The sequence below is a fragment of the Chenopodium quinoa genome, unplaced genomic scaffold (genome assembly GCF_001683475.1).
Source record: "Chenopodium quinoa cultivar QQ74 unplaced genomic scaffold, ASM168347v1, whole genome shotgun sequence".
NCBI lineage: Eukaryota > Viridiplantae > Streptophyta > Magnoliopsida > Caryophyllales > Amaranthaceae > Chenopodium > Chenopodium quinoa.
Genome location: NW_018743252.1, coordinates 9285640 through 9310576, shown reverse-complemented (window position 1 = coordinate 9310576; position 24937 = coordinate 9285640). Strand labels below are relative to the sequence as shown.

Sequence of the window (24937 nt, the reverse complement as noted above, 5' to 3'; positions counted from 1 at the left end):
GCATGATTTTAATAAGTTTGACTAATTTTTTTATTCATTATATTACATATATCATACACTTTTAAAATACAAAAAACCAAAAAACTGAAAACCGCAACAATGCCAAACAAGATAATTTTTAATTTTTTTAATGTCTGCCAACGACATGAGAATTTTTATTTTTTTAATAGAATTTTTTTTTAATTTTTTATAGGTACAAAACTTACCCAAACAGAAAACGTGTCAATTAAAAATAAATTTTTTTAAAAAGAATACATGTCAACTAAAAAAAACGGAGGTAACCATATAGAATGTTCCTAGGTGTATACATAAAAGGTTATGTAGAAATTGAATAATTAGGGTTTAAAGAATTGTGGTAAAAGATTATTACTTCGTATTATTTGTGCTCTCTTCATATTAACTACATTGATTTCCAAAAAAAAAAAAAACAAAAACAAAAACCAAAGGGAAAAAATGTACGTATTTTTTTTTGTGTTTAAAGAGCCACGAGGGCGGGGTGAGAATCGATCCCATGATCTCCTGAAATCGGGAGGGAAACTCTAACCACTTGAGCTATCCCTCACTCTCTCCATATCCACTTATTTGATTGTTGACCAACTTGTTTCAAATAATTTCAAAAAAAAAAATTAAAATCAAAATTAAAATAAATTGTTGACCAACTAGTTAGATTTTAGCTATGATTTTCACTTTTATCTCACCAAACATAAAAATGAATTTCACTTTATATTTTTACACCTAATTAAACCTGTCAACTTTAATGCCACATCATAAGTAGAGGTGTCACGGATAATGGAATGGAGTTTCGGTCGGATTGGGTATGTTCAGGTCAAGATTACCCTTCTAATTCATCTCAGGACCGCATTGATTTCGGGTCAAGGTCGCTACGGTCGATTTGTGTTGGATCAATTTCAAATGGGTTCATATTCGATTATGATAATTTCAAATTGGGTTCAAGGCAAATTAAATTTTGACAAATTTTTTTGACAAATTTTGAGAATTATGATAATTTTGACAAATTTATGGTTCCGGGGAAGGTAACTTAAGGTGGGTTGATTCCGGTTTGGTAGATTTCGATTCGATTACGCTTAGTTTGATTAAGATAAAGTTGAATTAGTATTAGGTCTATTCCCATTCAAATCCTTTTCAAGTTTGGCTAAATGTTGGTCGGGTTGATTAAATTCAATATTTAAATAATTATGTCATTTTAAAAAAGAGTAATTATTGAGTTATGGCCTTATTATTGGGTCGATATTGGGTCATTCATGTGCATTTTTCATATTGTGACGTTAATATAAAGAGTGCCAAATTATTAGTTTTCTCATTTGATCACTTCTTGTACCATTTTTTTATCTTTATGCCAAATTACAATTGAATTATCGAAGATTTTTTTCTTACCTACATAAGTATTAAGACGATTAGTAATGAGTTGGTGATAGATTGATAGATCATTTTTAAGGTTATTATTACTCTTCAACCGTGCGATCTTATGAGGCTATGAGCATTGTTGGTTTGCTTTATTACTAATTCAAGTTGTGTAAGATATTAGTTAGAGCTCTTAGGTTGGGTATAAATTTATAATTAATTTGAAATTTTAATCACATGTTGGATTAAAATTATGGTTAGTTTTTTTTTCAAACAAAAAATAAAAAATAAATAAAATAAAATAAAAAATAAAAATTATGGTTAGTTTTAAAATGGTTGATTTGAAATCATGTTGGGTTAAAATCAGGTAGGGTTAAAATCGGATCAGGACAGGTTAATATCATTTTGGGTTAAAACAAATCATAATGAATTCGGTATTTGTCGAGTCAATTTTGGATCGAGTTAAGTTTAGATCAGGTCAAATCGGTTTTGTTTGAGTTAAGTTGGGTCTAATCGATTTTGGGTTGAATTCAGGCCAGGTCAAACCAGTGCCGGGTTAATTAAAATCATATTAGTTCAAATTTTGAGTTACAACTCGATTGAAACATATGATTTTTTTTTCGGGTCAGATCAGTTTTGACTTCTCTGATCTACCTATATTGTCATTAGTGATGAATTTAATTTTAGAAATTGAACATAATGCACCCATAAAGTTGAGATAGCCAGTATATGTATTGTACAATTATTCAGGTGGTCAAGAAATTAACATTAAAAAGAGATTTTTATATGAAAATTAATAAACTCCATTCTCTATAAGGAGCTATGTTGTGTTTATATACTAATCTACAAATAGAATAATGTAAACAAAACCAAATGAGATTAGATAACAGTAGTAAAACATGATGGGATTAATAGTTCTTTAAATTAAAAACATTAACATTTTAACACTTTACCCGTCCACGCATTAGCAAAGCATAGGCAAATTATCAAGATAAAAATGTAAGAAAACTAGAAAAGATAAGGTTTTATTTTGTTTTGTCATTTGGTATTTTAATTTGAGTTTAGCCTATTTTTGGTTATAAAGACCGTTGCAATAACAAGTGACGTTGGCGGGATTTGATCTCATTATCACCTTTTAAGACTTTAATCAACTATACTAGTCGATCATCCACGTTTGAGTTTAACTTAAGGTATAAGGCCAGGTTTTTCATTACATTAGTGAATGATGAGATCTTTTATAGAGTTTAATTCTTTGTTTAAGAATGTTATTATTGCGATCTTGTCTAAAAACAAACAAATTAATTGGAAAATAAAATAGTCCTTTTAACTATAAACCATAATTTTATTCCACACAAACTTTTCCGAGTAGCAAATGATGAACAAAAAAAATTACTCATACACAAAATCAAAATTAAAAGAATCATCACAATGTATCAACAAACAATTTAAACATTAGATGATAACATTCTAATCGATGTATCGAACTTAATTTTGAAATGCCCATGAATTCTCGTTTCGAATGTTTGCTTCTTCTTCAGGTGTAAAATCGTTCTTGATGTTAAAATGAGCCCTAATCTCCTCCGGTAATTTTCCTTTAATCATGTCAGCCACACATTGTGTTAATAACTCCAACAAACCTTTTATCTCCATATAGTTTGAAGCCTGCATATCATCACATATAATTTCATTAGTATACACATTTAATGAAACGGACATATTAATGCATAAAAAAAATATACTAAATATTAATAAACAAGATTTATTGAACAAGAAAAAAAAAATACTTACAAGGAGGAGATTATAGAGGGTGTTTAAGTCCATATTATTGGCGTACTCCTTATCCCATTGCTTAAGTTGTTCATCAGAGTCGGAATCTTCGGTAGCATGTTTCTTGCAATATTCAATAACCTTAGAGAGTACTTTTCCGGGAACAATAGACACCGGAATCGGGCTATTGATGTCGTCGAGATCTTCGATCATGTGTTTGATGGTTTGAGAAAGCATTGCAACGTTTTCGTCAACTTCAAACTTCTCTCCATCGGAACTCTTAAGGATTATCTTCCTGGACTAAATTGAAGAAGAGGTTGATGCCATTGCTATTGAAAAGTTTAGAATATTAGAGAGAAAAAAAAAAAAAAAAAAAAAGGATTATTTGGAGAATTGGAGTATGAGAGAATATGATTAGACTTTGAAAGAGTGTGAAAGAAAATAAGGATTATTTGGAGTATTTATAGAAAATACGGGAACAAGGGTTTCACGTTTCCTAATCCTAGTTCATCTAAAGTTCTTGGTGCCCAAGCAAGTAAACTTTCCTGTTTTTTTCTTTTTTTTTTTTTTAAAGACGAGTTATTTTGTTTTGTTTTTGGGAAAATATTATCCCAAGTTAATTAAGTAAACTAATGCCGGTAATAAAATAAAATCCTATATGACTTCAATCATTATTCCTTAAATAAGTCTTAGCCAAGATAAGGATTTGTATTAAGAACATGTTCACTTAACCTTATTTTGTTGATCTAAAATACAATACTCCGTGTATAATATTTCTCCTTTATTGTTACTGATTTTTACTAAATTAAAATTATTTTTACTAAGCTGGATTAAATTTTAGATTTATTTTTAATTAACTTAAATTATTTTCATGGAATATTACTCTTATTTTTTAAAGTGAAGTGAATAGATCTAATTCATAAGCCTTTTCAATAGAAAGTGTAAAAGGCATACATTAACCTAATGTAAATTGAATAGGGTCTAATTCATAAGCCTTTTCAATAGTATATACCTCTCTACCGTTATAGTTGAAGTTCTGGTGTATTCAAATATGGACTATACGATCATTAACTCGCCACGTTGAATGGGTTTAATAATTTTGTAAGATTTGATTTGTTTTGCTGAGTTAACAGACTGCCTGAGATTGTTGAGCAATTGTGCTTTCAGCATAATTCACACCTATTCTCAGGTTTACTACAAATATTCTTTATGTTTTTAATTTGGAACTTCTACTTCTCTGCCCCTGGATGTAGCACTACATACATAATGCTAATTTGGGTAAGAGAAGGATTCAAATCCAAACATCACAGTGAGAGGAGTAATAAACTGGACTTATAAAAGAGTTGTTTATACTCCAATTTTGCATAGTTACTATGCGCTATGTTTCCTGCACTGAACTATTTACATAACACTACCATGTAATATCCTCATTTTCTACTTCTAAGTGCAAATAGAAACAAGAGCCCAAGTTCTCGCTCTCTCCCCATCCCACCCCCTCTATGATTAGTGGCAGAGAAGAGGATTTCAGATGATTGCACAGCCAACCTTTGTAAAGAGCAGCTCTCACGGAGTATATTGCATGAAGCATGTAACTGGAAGGCAGTATCTAATATGGATTTTCCAGTCACATTAGAACTCCATCTGCTGTGCTGAAGGTGGGTGTGCCATGGTCTTCATTGGACCTACATCCAAGGTTTAAACAGAGGTGATTAATTTTAATACTACTAGCATGCGACGCAAAAACTAAAATGACATAGTTATTGCTGGTTAGGCTACAGTAAAAAGCACCTTTCACTCCCCTAATCTCCACTTCTCGCCATTCTTGGACAAGAGAACAGCAGCAACATAATAAATGTGAGAGAAAATCATCACATGCGCCTCCCTGAACAACAATTTGGAGCTAAGCAAATATGTAGAAAGCAGAAATTATGACATAAGGCTAAAGACATGTTGATCGGCTTAGTGAAAGAGTAAGACCTTGACGTTGAGTATCTTGCGAAGCTTTTTTCTAATACAGCAAGTGTAGCAACAACATGACAATACCAACGAGTATGCTGTCAATTCATTGCATGCATCTCCTGAAGCTGTAGCAATAAGAGACAAGAATAGTCAGGGAAAAATTAGAAATTTTATGACCCATTATCATTGACAAAACTCATTAACAGTCCCTCTACTTAAACTCTAATAACATTGTACTACATTTTCAAACATTACAAAAAGAGGAAAGAAACCATTATACATAAGGAAACTGATTTTTAGATATGAATCATATGATTTTTATTTGAACATGCCAAAACAAAAAAGGTGGCAATGAAACTCTGAATGAAGTAATAGTCTTCAAATGTCATTGTAATTGTCAAAACAAAGGATAATTTCGAAACATGTGAATTTGAAGAGGCTGTAAAGCCAGGCTGAGGTAGCCGACCTAAACTGATGAGGAATGCAGAGAAAGGTCTGGTGCTTCAGGTAAGACTCACATTTAAAACAAATTAATCGCTTAGAGACTTAGTGCCAGTTAAAAGTTATTATTCAAAGTCTGAGTTTCCTTTTCATAGCCGCGATTTTTCTATCTCGAAATACACCCAGGGTTCAAGCCAGATCTTGTTTCCGAATTACACAACAAGACTCATTTTAAGGACAATGGAAGAGGTCAAAAACAATCTTAAATACTTTCGAGTGTATATAAACGTGAATCTCCACCCAAATTCTTGCTTGACCTATTATAGATTTTTTTTTTCCATAACAATAAACAATACACCTAATACGATTCTAGGCACAGCAAACTTACATTTTATATCAGATTACGAGATTTATAGCACTAGAATATAATTGGGCTTTTTGGTGATCATCTCCAGAATTTCCATTTTAAACAGGCAAAGGAAAGCTTGCTAAAAACAGGATAGTATAATACCTACTGTGCCAAATTTATTATGAAGCTATATTCTAACATTACTAAGATACCATCATATCCTAACTTGAGAATAGAAAAGCAAAAACTGTGTTGCTTACACATGTGCTTATTGTTTGCCACTGATGCAATCCTTGAAAATGTTCCGCAGGGAAAGAAGAATGTTTTTAAACCTGACAATGTAAACATCAATAAATAAATGCCCTACATTGCAAGTGAAAAAATCCAACCTCGATTGCAATATTGTTTATCAGATCTAATTCATTACGGCTATTTCACTAAATGCCACTGAGCACTTTAAAAATTCACTAAGTGCCATCGGACTTCTCAGAATTCACCAAATGCCACCGAGTTTTTAAAAAATTCACCGAATGCCATTAATGACAAACGGCAATTAACTCCGTTAGTCAACAAGGCTAATTATGCCACGTGGTGGCTTAAAATTGGTTGCTTATTAAATTAGTAAATTAATTACTTAATAAAATACTTTAAAAGAAAAAAAAAAAAAAAAAAAACCCACCCACCCACCATGACCTAGCCCGACCACCGTCTATCACTGCCACCCCTATATCCCCACCTCCAACCAGTCCCCACGCGGCGGCGACCCTGAACAATCGAGCCGGCGACCCAGCCTTGAACAACTGCGCCGCCGACGACCCAACGTAGGCAGCTCGCGCCGACAACGCACCCAGCCGATTCGCAAACTCTCCTTCTCCCTCGAAAATCCCTCCCCTCACCACCGTCGACGACCAAAGCCCCCCTCCCCACGCCGGAGAACCCATATCAGTTCATCCCCTCCGAGCTCCACCCTTTCAACCACCACGCCGGAACCCTAAATTAAAATCCCCAAAAATCGAATTCTAGGGTTTCGACACCTTAAACCCCAATATCGATTTCCCTAAATTCGTAACCCCCTCCACTCTATCCCTCCTGCTTCGACGAACCCAAACCACCTCTTTCCCTCCCATCTCCACCCTTGAACCACCTTGCTTAAAATCGAAAACCAAATTTGATTTTCGATTTTGGAGATTTCGTTTTTGGGGTTTTATTAGGGTGTCGAGAATGGGTGTTTAGGGGGGGAGTGGATGCAGATGGTAGGGGGCATAGGGTTTGGGGGAAGGGTGACCGCCGACGATGTTGGTCACCGGTGGGGGTGGAGGCAAGGGGTTGGGTTGGCGTAGGGGCGGTGGTGCGGTGGGAAGAGTGGTTGGGGTTCAGTTTTTTTTTTTTTTAATTATAATTTTTTTGATAAATAAAATAATAATAAAATGAACCAATTAGAATATACCACGTGGCATAATTAGCCTTAATGACTACTGGAGTTAACCACCGTTAGTCATTAATGGCACTCGGTGAATTTTTTAAAAACTCGGTGGCATTTGGTGAATTCTGAAAAGTCCAATGGCATTTGGTGAATTTTTAAAGTACTCAATGGCATTTGGTGAAATAGCCGAATTCATTATTATAATTGAAAAGCTATATATTTGTATGCAAATGTCACATAAGTAGTAATATCAGGAATATAAACAGAGAAAACATACACAACTTGGGCTTGGAGCAACAGTCAAGCAGGTCAGTGTGCCAGTCCTCCATATCATCTGATCCCCTGGCATATTGCACCTCATATTCTGGAGATGGTATGGAAGTGTTTCTGCACCCAATTGTACAAATATGGGCAAAAAAATTTAGCCTAGACATCACAGTCAAGCTCCACAAGACCACGCCTCAACAGATAAATCTAATAGACTTAACTAGTTACCCAGGCAAGAAAACATGCTAGCGTAAATACATTATGCAGAAAAAAGGACAGATAACGCAATAAGAGTTCAAATTTAAGCATAAATCAATCTTTTGGGACAGGGCTTGAATTACCTGACGGTAGACAAAGCACCAATACTCTTATGGCAGGTCTCAACGCCAGAGAATGCTTTTCCATCATGAGATTTTGAATAGCTAGCCTCCAAATTTCTGGAGTGCCTAGAGGCAGCTTCTGTTACCTCAATCAAGTGTTCAATCACTTGACTATGTTGGACATTCATGGAAGACTGCGACCGCTGCAGTTCCATCTGAAGCTTCTCATTTTCTTCTAGAAGGGCTTGTTCAAATCGCATGCTTGGATATGAGCAAGATAGGGTCTTCTTGAGAAGCACGGTATCAGCCATTGATGGTTCCTTATTCAAAATTGCAACTTGCATCTTTCTGTCCTCTTCCTCTAATGTATAGTCATATTGATCATTTTGGATATGTTCTAATCTTTCCTGTCCATCAAAAGAAGGAATATATTGAATCACCAGACACACAGGACACAGCCCACCCAACACACACCCTTAATTGAAACATATTACATCCCGAAGTATTACCCAGATATAGTTAGCCCACCATTCTGTTATCTTTATCTCTCAACTCATGTAAAGTTACACCAACTCATATCATTCAGTTATTTTTTCTGTCAAGCTTTTTACGGATCATCTCAACTATCGTGTAAAGTTACATCACTTCAAATCCTCAATACATTGACATCAACAAATGCCAATGGAAACCCCAACAAACACTTAAGAAAAATTATATAAAGCAACTGAATATCTTGCAACTTTGTAGCATATGAGCTATTGATCAACAATAAATCAAAGAATAACATCCTCATCTGCAATCAGGAAAAGCTTAAACAACTATTAAGAAACATATGGCATTGCAACAAAATCGTGACACAGCTAAAGGACCCAACAAGAGAATGATCTTTACCTTGAAGCGAGCATTGCTAACAAGCGTCAGCAAAGGCATAATCCGCAAGTAGCGATCGATCTCGTCTTGAATGCGCTTAAATTGGTTCACAATGCTCCACCCCATTGCTAAGAGATACAGATAACTTTTATCCTGGCAACTATGAACTAACAAATAAGCCCTTTTCAGTGCTTCTTCTAACTGTTCTAAGGGTTCACTTGTTTCAGGGTACTTTTTCAGCTCCGTTATCTTAAGCTGCTCCAACAAATTCCCAATTAATTTCAAGTGATGAGCAAACTTTTTGCAATTCTTCTTGTGCAATCTAGCCCTATTTGCAGCATCTACTATTAACCCTATTAACCCAACCGCATGAACACCCGCTATTTGACCAACATTCCCAATATCTTCCAAAGTATCCCAATTCGGCATTTTCACTCTTTTAGGACTTTTATCAAACACCTAGCAGACACCCAACTAACTAAACCCCAAGCTATTTTGGTACAAATTCTAACAAAGTGAGACTATTATAAGCATAAATTGCGCAATGTAGAGCATGAAATCAACAACCCCAGAAAATATTTTGACGAATTGAAGCCCAAATCAATCCAAAGCAATTGTAAATAGATCAAAGTTGCATTTTTTTGTTGGGATCAAACCTAAAAAGAGCATTAAACGAGAGAATAATAAAAACAAACAATCGTAAATCTGAAAGTAAAATCAATAAATCGAATTCATTAATTCCAACAAATCATTGGAAATTGGAAAAGGAAAGAGTACAGAAAATGAAGAGATTAAAATCTAGAAAGGGAACAACTTGAAGAGAATGAAGACGAGAAAGGCGAAGAAAATGAAGAGAAAAAGATAATCTACAAAGACAAAGAATTTAGTGGATCCATGATTTCTATTCTTCTTCTCTTTCGCTTTAACCTCAGTCTCGTCAAGCTGCTGTAGTCTTGCCATGAGAAGACTTTGTGAGTGTCGGTTTGTGATCTGCCAACAATTATTTGGAAATCTGTAAATCTGGAAATCGTGCGTACGTACTTGGGTCTTATGTTACACCACGGAGCACTGATACTCAGACTATTATCACTTGTTAAACTGTTATGTGCTTAACTGCTTATGCTTTATGTAATTAATTAATTATGTCTATCACGTTGGTTTAGTGGTAGACTTGTAGGATACGTGTCTTTAATTAATGTACTCTTTTCGTATTTTAATAAATATTACTGTTTGACTTTTTTCGTAATGTTAATTTTAATAATTTTTATTTAGTTATAATAAAATATATTAATTATTGAATTAGGCATATGAAAACATAAAAGTCAAAGTCTTACACCTAAATCTTCGATAGATGGAGTATACGTAGCTTATATAGTTATATCTTATGTGTATAAACTAGGTTAAAATCCCGTGCAATGCACGTTTGTAAAATATTTTTGACAATTTTATAATAAATATTTTAATATAATGACTTGAGTATTAAAAAATATGGAGTATATTAAACATAAAAGCATGCAAGAGAAAATATTTAAAATACAAATTCTTAAACGAACCTGGTTCACACTAATTTATTGTGGACCACTAACATTAGAGACAATATGATTGTTTTATTAATAAAAAATTAAGGTCACTATATTTAAAAAATGGTTATTATGTTGAAACAAAAGTTAGTATGGCATTATAAAAGCTATAAGAGGTTAATTTTTTTAATGAAATTTTTAGTATAATGGTCAATATGAATAATAAAGATCGGTATGTTAAAATTAGGTCACTATTCAATATAGTGTCGTATTTTAAGTTCATAATAACATTAAAGGTCACACAAATTTTAAAAATGGTTATTATGTTAAAAATAAGGTTACTATATTAAAATTAAGGGTCACTATGTTGAATATAATGTCAATTACGTGTTTATAAACCTTAAGTTCACAATAATATTATTGTGGACCAAGTTCATGCAAGATTTTCTATATTTAAAAAAATATGTAATAGTTATAAACTTATAATGGATAGTTTAATCTTTTAGGAAAAGATTTATATTTTATATAAAACAAATTATGTCATAATTTAGATATATTTTTTTCCTTAAGTAACAATAATTTTTTTAGAAGGTACTTTTGGCAGGAAATTTGTTAATAATACATTGACAAGTGTGTCTTAAGATTCGCTTTTAGTAGTATGTAATTGATTGATGTGTACCAAGTTCACGCAAAATTTTCTGTATTTAAAAAACATGTAATAGTTATAAACTTATAATGGATAGTTTAATCTTTTAGGAAATGATTTATATTTTATATAAAACAAATTATGTCATAATTTAGATATAATTTTTTTTCCTTAAGTAACAATAATTTTTTTAGAAGGTACTTTTGGCAGGAAATTTGTTAATTATACATTGACAAGTGTGTCTTAAGATTCGCTTTTAGTAGTATGTAATTGATTGATTACGCAGTCACTAATTTTTTACTTTTCTAATCAATTACTAGGAAGTATGGTCATACAGAGTAACAACTATAAAATCTGCTCCAAGTAACACTATAACATTAGGTTTAGTAGCAAGAGCTGTATTATATCAAATTATATGCTTTGTATGACATCTTATCTTTTTTTATTTCTTTTTTTTTATTTTTTTTTTCCCTAAAAACTTCGTATGACATCCAGTATATAACTACATATGATCTGATTCCGACTGATTGTGCTCTCGGAATATATAGGAAGTGCATTGGATTATTTAGAATATGCTCTGAATTTATATATCCAAGGCAACGTCACATGGTGTTGATTAAATAATACAGAAGGACAAAATCATCTCAAATGTTGTCTATGGAGATGCAAAAGCATGATATTCTGCAAGCTGCTTTTTTTTTTCCTGGTGTAATTACATCAACCCAGGAAAACACAAAAAGATCAAAAAAATTTTTTTTTTTTAATAAGGATATCACATAATTATATAATCAAGGAGATTAACGTGAAGAATCAGGGAAAAAATGAGATTCTTCGGTTAATCTCATTGATTTACATGTAAAACATCACCTTTTGCATTACTTTGACAGTTTGACCTGGTGTGATTACTACAGTACTAATTAAGCTTGAGAGTTGAGACCAAATGATATGAAAGGATAAAAGTAAACCCCGTCTTTGATAAAAATTAAATATAAGTACTTACTAAAGGATGATTAAGCTCCATGATCAAACAATTTAATCGTTTGGTTCGGAATTGTGAGGAAACGACAATGGAAATACACAACTTTGAGAGGGCTGAGGACCTGAGGTTGAGAAACATCATGGTCTTTATGGAGACCTAAAATTGAGAAGGAAAACCTGTGAAGAAAAAAGTAAAGAAAAAAAAAAAAAAAAAAAAAGCACTGAAGAAGCAACGAGCCAAAGGGGATCGTCCTACATCCAAGTGCTTCTGCATCTAAAGCAGCACAATAACTAATCAAAAATTTTATGAAGCCAATGCTCCAACGCCAGGCATTGGGAATTCACCTCACTCGAATGTTACAAATACTGAATACTGATAGCCATAATTGATAACTCTGTGTCTTTAAATATGTCAACAAAATCTTCTTCAAAAAAAAAATATATATATGTCAACAAAATCATACAGAGTAAAAATTATACCATTAGGTTCAGCATGACATGTACATTAAAATTTTTACATAATTTTCTGCCTAAGCATTATGAGCAATAACTTAATAACTGTCAAAATTTTACTTTGAAATTCTGCAGGCGTTACAAAACAAATATTAGAGTGAGTAATATATGATCAATATCACTGCCGCTATCACCAAATTGCAATGAATGTGGAAATTTCTTTGGAAAATATCCACAGAATCTAATCGACAGAAGTAGTGAGGATCAGACAACAGCACAAACTTTTTCCAACTTCACTCACAGTTCTTGAGATACACTATGATGATGCATCCAAATAAAATTGGGTATGGAAAAATAGGATAATAACTGACTACAAAAGGTTAAACTTGGTCAAAAAAATGTCACAATCACAAGATATGGTACAAAAAATCAAATAGACCAAGTTGAATTCAACATTAAGGCAGGAGTTTGCTTATTCCCATCCATGAAGTAAACAAAAGCTGGTTGCAAGCTCAATCTCTTACCCAAATTGAATTTCAGAAACGCTTCAACCTGAAAGTGGTCCCACCTTTTTGGACCTTGGATTGTCCCGCCCAAACTTAGACCCCATCCAATCTCATCTTCTGGAAAATCAGACATGCTAACTGACCACTGAAGATGATTTGGACTATCGTTCTTCATTTGTAACCACCCTCGAACTCTGGTGCTTTCATCAAGTTCAGATTCAAGCATCACAGCAACTGAGTCTCCTGCAACTGGTGGTGAGGCTGCCATTGGTTCCTCAGAATGCTGCTGGCGTCGCAATATGCCTAGTGGTATTGCCAAGGCTCCAGCACTGACCTGTTGTCTTGGTTTTGGCACCTGGTGAAGGCCAAAGAGGGAGAGCTTTGCACTCCTTGGGAGCTGACAGACGATCTGACCAAAGGTGCTGAAGCAATGGCCAAATGAACCTGGTAGATCAGCAGCTAACTGAGCTAAAGAAGCAACAACATTTGATTTTTTTACAGTGACACCAATTGCACATCCATGATCTTGATGCAGCAGAGGTGGTCCAAAAGATGAGTAATCGGTAAGGCCCCTCTCCTGTCAGATAAAAGAAACTAAAATGAATATAGGAGTACAGATCAAAAATTACAATAGAAAAGAGCACCCAGCAATTTTCTCTGCGTAGCAAAGTTATTGCATACCTGATATGAAGAAAAATCCATTGAAGCTGACAAGTCTCTACATCTAGCCCCCATAGGAATTGCGACCATTGAACACCAGTCAGACATATTGGCTGTGTAGCTTACTTTAGCAAGGGAAAGAGCACCTTCTAGAGCATTGCTAGAACCTGTATGATTGCTCTGATTAGAAATGAATTGAGCCTCAAGAATATCATTCTCGCAGACTTTGGTCTCGAAGGAGATTTTCACTTTTATTCCTGTTTTAACTCCAGTCCTTTTGATTGCATCAACATTCTCCTGGTCAAGATAATCTGTTAAGAACAAAGTTCCCATCACATCAATTTCGCCCCTCACATTGGTACCATAGTCTTGAAATGGACTCCCCTTTGAAGTCCTAGAGAAAGTAAGCATTCTTTCCACTTTGTCTTGTCTGTCTCTAAGTTTCATCAAGTCAGAAAATGCTTCTCGCTGCAAACGCTTCAAGATTTCAATCTGAAAATTATATCATGGCAAGAGTTGTAAAGCCCCATCAGACGGCTTGTTACCTATGAAAGCAACAAATCTGTCAAACATCAATTTCCACGCCATGACATCTAAAGCCATTCAGCGTTTATAGACGCCACACTAGGCAATGGTAGGCAAAAAGTCACATAGCCCTAAGCAATATAATCATTCAATGGGAAGATAAGTTTTTTGACAACAATCCATTTCATTTTTTACACTTCAACATCTAATCCTGCATTTTATTTTATTTTTGTAAAAGTGGCATCTTGTTATTCCCTTACACAAGTCTTAATACAAACCCTTATGAAGATTGTCTTAATTAGTGAACAAAATGCTGTACATACATAGAGTTTGTATGATAAATTATCACGCTAGTAGGTACTTTGAGGACTATGATAAGTGGCAAAAACAGTCAGTTTATGCTAAAGCATTTATCGTTGTTGCTTGGTAGATGGTTTGTACTCATCTATTGAAAAAAAGAGCCAATTACTCACATCGACCCACGGACAATACAAGGGTCTAAATGATTATGTTCAAAGCTTAAAAACATACATCAACTTCGTTGAAAGCCTAATTGACATCCCAAATCCCTTAGACAAGGACCTAAATGATCATATTCAAATTTTAACATAAGCACGAAACATTGATACCACAGAAAAAAAAAAAATCCTTACAAACAACAGGGAAGCTACCATACTCAAATACTTACATCTTTCAACAAAGAATGTCTCAAAATTGTCCACCCAACAACATAGCCAATAAAGAATATAAACGTAGACCGGCTTAAATGATAATGTCCGCATAAAATTGGCCAAAACAAGAGCAATTCAAGCAATTAAGATCGAAATTGACACAATCAAAGCAAAAATAACTAAAGACATTTGTAAGTTCGCATACCATAAGCAGGAAACAAGATCAAATTCAGCATTTTACAACATTGCAGCATCAAATTGGAGAAATTAATTAATAAGGCCTATTAATAAACAAAAATATGTATGTCAACTAGCTCAGATGATGATTCCCGCGTATAATTGGCCGAAACAAGAACAATTAAAGCAATTAAGATCAAATTTGACACAATCAAAGAAAAATTACAAAACAAATTTGTAAATTCGCATATATAAGCTGGAAACAATACCAAATTCAGCATTTTACAAAATTGCAGCATCAAATTGGAGAAAATAATAAGGCGTATTATTAAACTGAATTGATAAAAAAGTACCGGATTTTGACGGGACTTATTCTGCCGGCGGCGAGAAACGCCGGAGATAAAATCTTGGCCGGATTTTGCAAATGATTTTAAATTATCGACAATCGAAGCAATTGGGTCCATTTGGAAAACCCTAACCCTAAAAATAACAGGGTTTGAAGAGTTGATTGGAAGTAAAAATGGTGTAATTTTTCGAATTCAAACTCCGTTGCGAGTCGTACGATTGAATAAATGTTGAATGAGGCAGGAGAGAGAAAAGAAGTGATGAATGCAGAGTGATGGACTGATAGGTTGATTAAGGCCCATTTTCATGGGCTTTTGTCTAGTACAAGAGAGTTCTTTTTTCTTTCCTTTTATTCGTTACTTCTTTATTATTAGTTTTTGTACCTCTTTTTTCATGTGCCATTGCCATACATCATAAGCTTTTCAACTATTGCTTTGATCTTTGGCTAAAGTTTTATAATTATGTGCTTATTTTAATCATACTTTTTACCAATATACGAAGTATAAAAAACATATGTTGTTATGAAAAATATTTGTATATTAGTTTTCATGTATATTTTCATTAAATTAATTATTTAGACTTCTTAATAGTATATAATTACAAATATTAATGGTCAAAGTTATGCATTTGCATGTGTTGTAAATATGGAAGAAATCTAAAGCGATAGTATAAAAGATGACAAGATCGAAAAATTGATCTTACAAACAAAGGAACAAAACAGTGTGTCGTGATGCAAATCACTGACTTGAAAACGAAATACCGGCGCAACCGCGGCGCTCAATTGTATTCGCCGTCACGTTCCATAAGGTTAACATACCAATTCCACACAAAGGCAATTTTGGGGGGAAGGTTGGAGTCTAGTATCTTATGCCCAAAGAGAGATGTGTTTAAGCTATTGTATTTTATTATTTTCAAGTGTGTAAATAAGAAAATTAAGTCTTACATTTATAGAGAAGGATGGAAAAACATAGAAAATCATAGAAGAATCTCAAGTATCAATGAGGGGTGAATAAATCAAAATTAAGATGAATATTTAATCACCATAATCATCTTCTTAAATGTAGGGTTATAAGGAATCAAAAGAGAACAAGAAAGGAATCCAAGAAGAAGGCAAAAAGACGCTTAAGAACTCGGTATCCCACTTGCCCGGACTGGGCAAGACCACGCCCGATCGTGCGAGCAAGCCCAGCCAAATGTGGCTTCTCACGCCCGACCAGGCGAGCTTGCCCAGTCTGCCTGAGCAAATGATATTTCTCATTTTTCTTGAAAAATAGTTTCTACCTTCTTCCGCCCTACCACGTCGGAATTGCCCTGGCAGCCAAGGCAAGCAAGAAAATGGAAAATACTCCTTTAAACTTGTTTTTTTTTCCTACCTTTAACACAATAGCATGTAGGGATGTCAGTTGGGCAGATCAAGTAGGAGACTCACCCTAATGGGCGGGGATGGATCCCGATTTATTGGTGGTGGGGCAGGGATGGGGATAAAAACCATACCCACCATGGGTAATGGGACGGGATGGATACTAGGTTGTACCCGCCCTGCCTGACCCTTCTCACCCCATCCTCATCCCATACCCACAACTATATATTTTAAAAAAATAAATATACAATCATAGAATAGCTGGACTATACCTAATATCATGAAAATTTCATAAAAATATATGAACACAGTAAATAAAATGAAGATTTGGAATAAGAAGAATAAACACGTAAAAAAATTGAACACGTTAAAAAAATATGAACATTTAATATATTAAAAATAAACATGATTTTCATATATTCATTCAGGTTCAAATTCATTGTATATAGTTATTAACAAAAAATAAAGATAAATAAATCGTTAAGATATTTTAATTATTTATGTACTAAATGTTCATTTTTAGTGTACAAAATGTTCATTTTATACAAAGTTTGTTTAAATTTAAAGTACTTTGTGTACATTTTTTTAATAGAAATTATACAAAAGTTTAATTGTAGTTAACTCTTCAAAATTTGAATGTTCACCTTAAAATTAATCTTGGTTCATCATATAGACAATATCGGCCTTTTGACCCTCAGAACTAGAACTACAACTACATCTGAGCTCTCCTTGAATTGAAAGTTTTTATGTTTTTTCTTCAAGTGCAATTACTAGATATATTAAGGAGATAGTAAGTTCATTCTAGACGTGATCAATGATCAAATAGTCCAAAGCCCAATAGAATGATTCCTACAAGGTCACACAAAGGTGATGGATTGAACAAAATAAAGAAGCCGATTATTGGTCCTCATGGACTCACCAGCCATATGGGATTAGAGAGGGACTAGTTTGGGCTTGGTGTGGACTCTAATTTTACATGTGATGTATAAATATAAATAGAGGTCTTGCCTACGGTTTGCATAAAACACTTAAGCAGTCAATCGAGAATTGATATGCAAGCAACCAAACCCTAAAGCCTCACGCACTCACTCTCTCTTCTCCCCTCACGTCCTTATACAGTGGTGGTGCGTATGGTGCATGTTGGTGGTCATGGTTGTTCGTAGCCCGGTTTTCTCCTCCCCTCTCGTAGAAGGTGGTTCGCAATTTTCGTGACTGACTATTTAGCAATAGTGGAGGTTCAATCCTAACCCGTGGACTAAGTAGAGGAGTAACTCTTGGAGCTCTTATTAATATTTTCCCTTCATTGTAGTCAATCATTTGTGGAAAATCAAGCGTTAAAGGTATGAATTATGTGATTTTTTATATGTTATGTTTGTAGATCTTATTTAAGTGCGAATGAATATGATTCGTGGAATTCCGCAATATGGTACTGTAGACACCTAAAAATGTCTCCCGAAAACCAAATTCGATGATGAACAACCTTTCACCGCCATTACTGGTCAGGTAAAGTATTTAATCTTTAGAGTTCTTAAATTCATGTTTAATCCAATATATATCATAAACCAACCTAATTCTTAGCCTATTTGTTTAATTTACCCAAACCATAACTTACTTAGTTACTTTCCACTTTTCGTGTTCACGTCACAAAACCAAGATTAACTGATATTGTGGCCCTATAATGCTGATCCAAATATTATTTGGTTGGATAGGCCTTTCAATAATCTTTCCAAATATATATCATAAGCCCAATTCCGATTTAAAATGAAGAAGATTGTAGGCGTCGCTCGATGTGCGCTTACGTTAAAACATGTGTGAATATGCTTGACACTCATAGGACGTGGGAATTGACATAATACGATTAGGGATAAGGAAAGTAGGGAGCCACCAACAAGTTTTTAAGGAACTTGTAAACCATTCACGGATCATAAGGCAACCACGAATAAGGGACAACGATAGGCAACAACGATTGACCCGTGAAGGTTACACCCCATTCATAATCCATGAGATTACTAACTCCATATAGTTCAGAACCACGAAAGGAGGATCTGGGATGATGGTACGAAGTGAGTCATGGAGTCACATTCGCCCGTATTGGCCTCTACTCGATTCTTATAGTGAAAAGTGATTCCTGCGATCTCAAAGGCATACAAACAAAATATTCAACTCGCTCCAAACTAATATTATGCTAAATTGGTTGAATATTAATGCAACATATAATTCTATAATATCGTGATTACTTGATTAAAACAAGATTAAAAAGGAACCTAAACTGGTCGTCCAAATTATCTTATTAGTCGTGATTTTCAATTACATATTCCCTTTAAACATGAAATATGATGATCATAACAATAATAGAATAAACATTAATATTGAAAGCAATTTAACAATAATTCCAACAATATAAAATCGTTAGAAAAATAATAGAAATAAAAGGAACATAATTCTTACTTTGATTCTGTTTGCTTGCAACTATAAAATATTAAACGAGTTAGTAACTTCAAGGTAATAATAATAAAACAATAATTAAATTAAATTAAATTAAGTTGAGTTGATTTGGGGCCAAACCCTCAAACAGTTCTACCTTTCACGCCTTGGCTTAAGGACGGAACCACGAGTAAAGTACGGACTCCTTGGAGTGCTTGAAGAAGGAATTTTGAAAGAAGGAGGGTAGGGTGGTGTTTAGGCTAGAGCATAGATGAAAGAAAAATAGAGAATTAATTGATGCCCCGTACATCAGAAATGAGGGGGTATTTATATAAAAAAATGTGCTGAGGGATCACACGGAACCCTAAAAAGATAAAAACCCTAAAAAAGTATACCGCAACACGGCAAAGTGTACCGTGACACGGGAAATATTTAGTGAACGGGGGAGAAAACGCGTTAAGGGTTTACGCGGAAAGGACACGGAAACCCCCGTGTCACAGCAGGTGGCCCGTGTCACGGGGAATCCCACCGTCAGACGGGACAGTTTCCCGTGACACAGTAGACAGCTCCCGTGACTCGGGAGTCTGTGGTCCATTTTTCCGTCTAAATTCATTTTTAACCCTAATTTCGCTCAGCATTATTTTAAGTGCCGATTGATAATTTCGGGCCATTTTCGATTTATTATTATTATTTGGGCTAAAATAAGAAAATAATATAAATAAAAGGTTTGGGCCAAAATAAATAATAAAACAATAAAATAAAAAAGGGTTTGGGCTGAAATTAAAAACTATGCTTTGACTAAACATCAAGACTGATCCATGGACTATTCAAAAATTGAATTTAATTAAATACGATTTATTAAGCACTCTCGGGATTAAATACTGAACCCGACCAATAGTGGCGGTGAAAGGTTGTTTATCATCGGATTTGGTTTTGGGGAGACATTTTTAGGTGTCTACAGAAGCCCCACTTTGACTGAGTTTGTAGAAACGTCAGTTTTGAAAACGATAGTCAAAGTAGCCGATATGGACGGAGAATGAATTAAGACGTTCTGCGATCCTAAATCACTCTATATACGCCGATACTTGCAGAAAAATGTTAATTCCACATATAAAAGAGTAAAAGGATAGAATACGTATCTGGCACTAGTGTATCGGTGATAAATGAGTTTGGAAACGCTTTCCATGCCTGAGGAAAGCCGACAGATGTATTTGGTAGCTTTCTAAGCCTGAAGAAATCTACCAGATGATACTTTACATGCTTGAGGAAAGCCGACATATGAATTTGGCGGTTTTCTATGCTTGAAGAAATCCACCGGATAATACTTTCCATGCTTGAGGAAAGTCGACAGATGATGAGATTGCAAGTCTCTGTGTATAAAGAACCTTGCGCCGTGAAATGATGGTGGTTCGATTGTTCCCGAACGTGGGCTGTAGTTGGTTCGCTTATCCTTGAACGTGGGATGTAGATGGTCCGCTTTTCCCCGGACGTGGGCTGTAAATGGCCCGCTTGTCCCCGGACGTGAGCTGTAGATGGTCCGCTTGTCCCCGGACGTGGGCTGGTTGCAAATGGTCCGCTTGTCCCCGGACGTGGGCTGTAGATGGTCCGCTTTTCCCCGGACGTGGGCTGGTTGTAAATGGTCCTCTTGTCCCCAGACGTAGGCTGTAAATGGTCCACTTGTCCCCGGACGTGGGCTATAGATGGTCCGCTTGTCCCCGGACGTGGGCTATAGATGGTCCGCTTGTCCCCGGACGTGGGCTGTAAATGGTCCGCTTGTCCACGGACGTGGGCTGTAGATGGTCCGCTTGTCGTCGGACGTGGGCTGTAATTGAGACCTGCAAAATTAAATTTGCCAGGGGACTCGTATAGACTATGATTGACTTGACTAAATGACTTGACCAAGTTTGACTTAACACGACATGACATGATATGAGTATGACTTGTGATTGTGTGTGTATAGTTTGAGTGTGTGTGTGCAGACACAAGCAACCGAAAATGCAAAATTAAAAATTTTCCATCATTTTTGTCATGAGACGAGTGGAGGGTACCGACTTTCTCTCGAAAAAGAAAGACGTGAAAAATGAAATTTTATTTTCGAACTTCCCTCGATAAAAATTTTGAAAAAGTTTTTGAACTTCCCCAAAATAAAATAATGAAAAAGGGAAGAAGTTTTGAACTTTCTCCTTGAGCAAGACGAAATGAATCATATGAATTGAATTGCTTGTCTTGAAAATAATGTATGCATGATGCATGTTCTTAAGCCAGGAGGCTAAGGACAATTACATCATGTGACACGATAGATGAATGAACTTAAGTCATGGAGCTAAGCATCATATATGGTGTAAAGAAGCGATCTTGAACGTCACTTAGGTCTGGAAGCTAAGCACGTATATTGATAAAGTGATTATGAACATTGCTCAGGTCAAGAAGCTAAGCAAGTATACAACGTTTCTTCTGATGAATGTTGTCTTGAAAGATGATGAAGCATGCGCGGTAGGGAAACAAGATTTCATGATAAAGGGTTCCTAAGGGAAAGATGATATGGATATGTATGTGTGAAAGTGATACTAAGGTGAGGCTGCAAAGGATATGGTGATGGAAATATATGTGTGAAGAGTCAAAGATGATGACTCTTTAGGCTGGGTAAGCTAATGTGATGTGGGTTCAAGCCCCCAAGTCTAGCTCTAAATGGGTAGGGATATAGAAGTAAGCGGATATTCTTTGACTCGATCATGCATAGATATGAATATGAAAGTGGCCGCACCTCAATGTGAGGTTGCCTACGTATCCGTTAGGCCCGTTAGGAATCAGGCCGAACGTAGAACTTTACACAAGTGTATGTACACCTCAAAGAGGTCTTTCAAGGGTTGTAATGTGGTTAAGTTAATGGTTTAAGGAAGAAAAGGGTAAAAGGCCCCAGACCCGAGAGAAGCCCCCAAGATGTGTAATTGTGAATTTGAAAATTTTGAATTTTTCAAGTTTATTTTAAATATTTTTTTTTGCTTTGATTTTTTTTTCTTTTTCATTCTTTTGAACCAATGTAGGCAATCTCAGATCATGCGGTCCATCACTTACTTAGCATTCATGTTTCTCAGGCACGGTACCGAGCATTCGATGAGAGACGCAATTTGAGACGTGTTCATATCAAAGACATTGGAACACTTGGCTTTAGACATTGTTTTATTGTTGCTTTGCTGCTTTTTTTTTACTTGCTTTTTGAATGTTATACAATTACACATCTTCCAATCCCAGGGTTAAGTAAATGTGGGTTGAAGAAATGAAGGCCAAATGTTAGACGAGGCTTAAAATGGTCGATGAAGAAATGGAATGTGATTGAACGGTTAACAGGGAATGACAGGGTTGCAAAGGTGCCTCAAGTCATTGGTGTACCTAGGGTTTAGTTCGGTAATTGTTTTTTTTTTTTTTTTTTTTTTTTTTTTTTTTTTGTTTTTGTGGAGAATGAATGAATGAATGAAAAATTCTATGATCGAGATGTAAAGGAAATTTGCTCATTTTATTAATGGAAAAGGTGAACGAAACACATGAAACATATAAAAATTCAAAATGGAAAACCTATGCTAGACATGAATGGGGTAATGGAGATGAATGATAAAGAAAGAAATCATGAAATCTTGCACGAAGGATCTGCTGTGCGCCTTGTGTTCATTACTTCTTGCCGCCAGGAGGGACAAGAAGTTTGTTTGCATCCACCAAGTCTTGAATGACGTCCTTCAAATTCCAACATTGCTCCGTAGTGTGGCCCCTTCCTTGATGGTACTTGCAATGGGCATTGGGATTCCATTTGGCGCTCCTTTCTTCAGGTTTTGGCTCTGGAAATGGCCCAATAGGTGTGATCAAGCCTTGATCGTAAAGGCGATCAAAGGCCGCATCATAAGTCATTCCTGAAGGATTGTAAGTTCTTTTCTTCTCGGGCAATGGAGCATCAAGAGCTAACACTTCATTGAGATCAACTTGGCTTATATTGTTGGTAATATTTTCATGCTTAGAAGATGAAGAAGAAGAATGGTCGTTCTTCTTGTTTTTCCAAGTGTTATTATTGTTACTACCAGCAGTCTTTATTAGCTCATCCTCGATATTGATGCCGATGTAGTATACAGCTTCGAAAGTGCTAAGTGGAAGAAATTTGAGATGTTCCCTATATTTATGAGTCAGATTTTGAATAAAGAGGCGAACTTTCTCTCTTTATTTGAGAGGATCTACCAAGAGTGAAGTTGTTTCCCTCCACTTGTTCACGTAAGCGGTGAAGCTTTCATTCTCTTTCTGTTTGAGAATGGAGAGGTCACGTTCAGAAGTTTTAGTTTGAATGTTACACTTGTAACGATTCATGAAACTGTCGGTGACATCTTGCCAAGTCGCAGTATGCTTGGTGTAGAGAATATTTCAAGCATTATCCCTAGCTTGAACCCCACTGTGATCATACACTAAAGTACGGTGGCGTCCAAAGGGAAGGAAGCTAGAGCAAAAGAGTCGCCAACAAGTTTTAGGAACTTGTAAACCGTTCACAGGGTGGAGGTTACACCCCTTAACGATCCAAAAGATTGTCAAATCCAATAGGTCTTGAACCATGACAGGTAGTTCGGGGATGAAGGTACAAATCCAACCTAAAAGAGATTGAACCTGCCCTAATAATAGGCCTCTACTTTATTCTGATTGTATTCATGTGCACTTTCTGACTAACATGCAATCAATAGGATTAACCCTAAACCTGTTTAATCTATGTTGGTTGAATATTAATGCACAAATAAATCTATTATTGGCGATCACTTGAATTATAATCAAATTAACCCTAAACAAGATTATTAATTACCTTATATAAGCGTGATTACAAGTACAATAAAAATAAATATCAAGCAACATGATAATAATCAAAACAATAATCATAATAATAATAACAATCATGATAATCATAATTAAAATAATCATGTTAAAGCATAATAATGGCAAGATCCTAAGCATGATACTAACAAGATTAATAACAAACCCTAGCATGTCACTAATCATCAAAGATCAAATATTTAACCCTAACATTATACTAACAAGAATATTAGGAAGAGAATAAGAAACATCGCAGGAAACACAATTGTCATATTTGATAATAGAAATTATAGTTGTTACCCTAAACATGATACTAGGAATCATTGTTGTCATTCAAAACAGCAAGCATCCTAACATGATACTAGGAACTATAATAACAACCTAGACATGATTTATGTATCATAATATCAATTTAACAATTAAAGCACTTACTTGGATGCCTCGTATCTCTTTCTAACAACAAAATACACACGTTAGTAACTTCAAGGAAAATAATAAAACAAACAATTAAATTAAATAATAATTGGAATAGATATTTGGGACCAAACCCTCAGAAATTAAAACCTTTCACGTCTAGGGAGAAGGCAACTTCGAACAATGCTAGGTATGTCTAGTGCTAATGTATGAGGAATTGTGTTTGTAAAAAGGTTGGTTTAGAAAGAGATAGAGAATCAAGAAATTCTTGATGAGAGTTGATGATTGTAGATGAATGAAAACGGAGTTTTTAGGAGGCTATTTATAGAGAAAATCAGCCAAAAAAATAAAAAATCAAACCAAAGTTCTAACATGAAAAAACAGAGTTAGCGCCAGACGCTAATGCTGGCGTTAGGCGCTAACCAAGTTTTTGACGCGTTTTCTAAAATAAGATAGAAATTAACCGTATAGGAGGACAAAATAGTATTTTCCTCAAAAACACTCTTTTATTCTGATTAAAACTCTAAAAAGTCAACAAAAGTCAATTTATCAATGCTAATTGAATTAGGAATGAAAAAAACCTTCTAGAAGAATCTAGAAGACTAAAACCATTCCTAATTGCATTAGGAATGATAAATCCATATTAGGCCCTCCCCTAGATCAT

General features: G+C 34.9%; 2 protein-coding genes and 1 pseudogene across 3 annotated transcripts; all 3 read right to left on the bottom strand.

Moving 5' to 3' along the window:
- Window positions 1-2735: 2735 nt before the first annotated feature.
- LOC110735192 lies at window positions 2736-3916 on the bottom strand (annotated as a pseudogene).
- Window positions 3917-4319: 403 nt separating this feature from the next.
- On the bottom strand, window positions 4320-9842 carry LOC110735190 (protein MID1-COMPLEMENTING ACTIVITY 1-like). The gene is made up of 7 exons (XM_021915362.1): window positions 8780-9842; window positions 7910-8295; window positions 7579-7688; window positions 6139-6210; window positions 5107-5213; window positions 4918-5011; window positions 4320-4811 (listed from the first exon to the last, which is right to left on the bottom strand). Exons 1-7 carry the CDS (start codon window positions 9185-9187, stop codon window positions 4759-4761), a joined length of 1230 nt encoding a protein of 409 aa, XP_021771054.1. The 5' UTR covers window positions 9188-9842; the 3' UTR covers window positions 4320-4758.
- A 2777-nt stretch (window positions 9843-12619) lies between these two features.
- LOC110735189 lies at window positions 12620-15722 on the bottom strand. Of its 2 annotated transcripts, none has more exons than XM_021915360.1 (3): window positions 15248-15722; window positions 13543-14013; window positions 12620-13438 (listed from the first exon to the last, which is right to left on the bottom strand). In XM_021915360.1, the coding sequence occupies exons 1-3, from the start codon at window positions 15356-15358 to the stop codon at window positions 12785-12787; spliced, it is 1236 nt and encodes a 411-aa protein (XP_021771052.1). In that variant the 5' UTR covers window positions 15359-15722; the 3' UTR covers window positions 12620-12784. The 2 variants fall into 2 exon arrangements, with proteins under 2 accessions (XP_021771052.1, XP_021771053.1); XM_021915361.1 differs by having other exon boundaries at window positions 13543-14066; window positions 15248-15376.
- Window positions 15723-24937: the final 9215 nt, after the last annotated feature.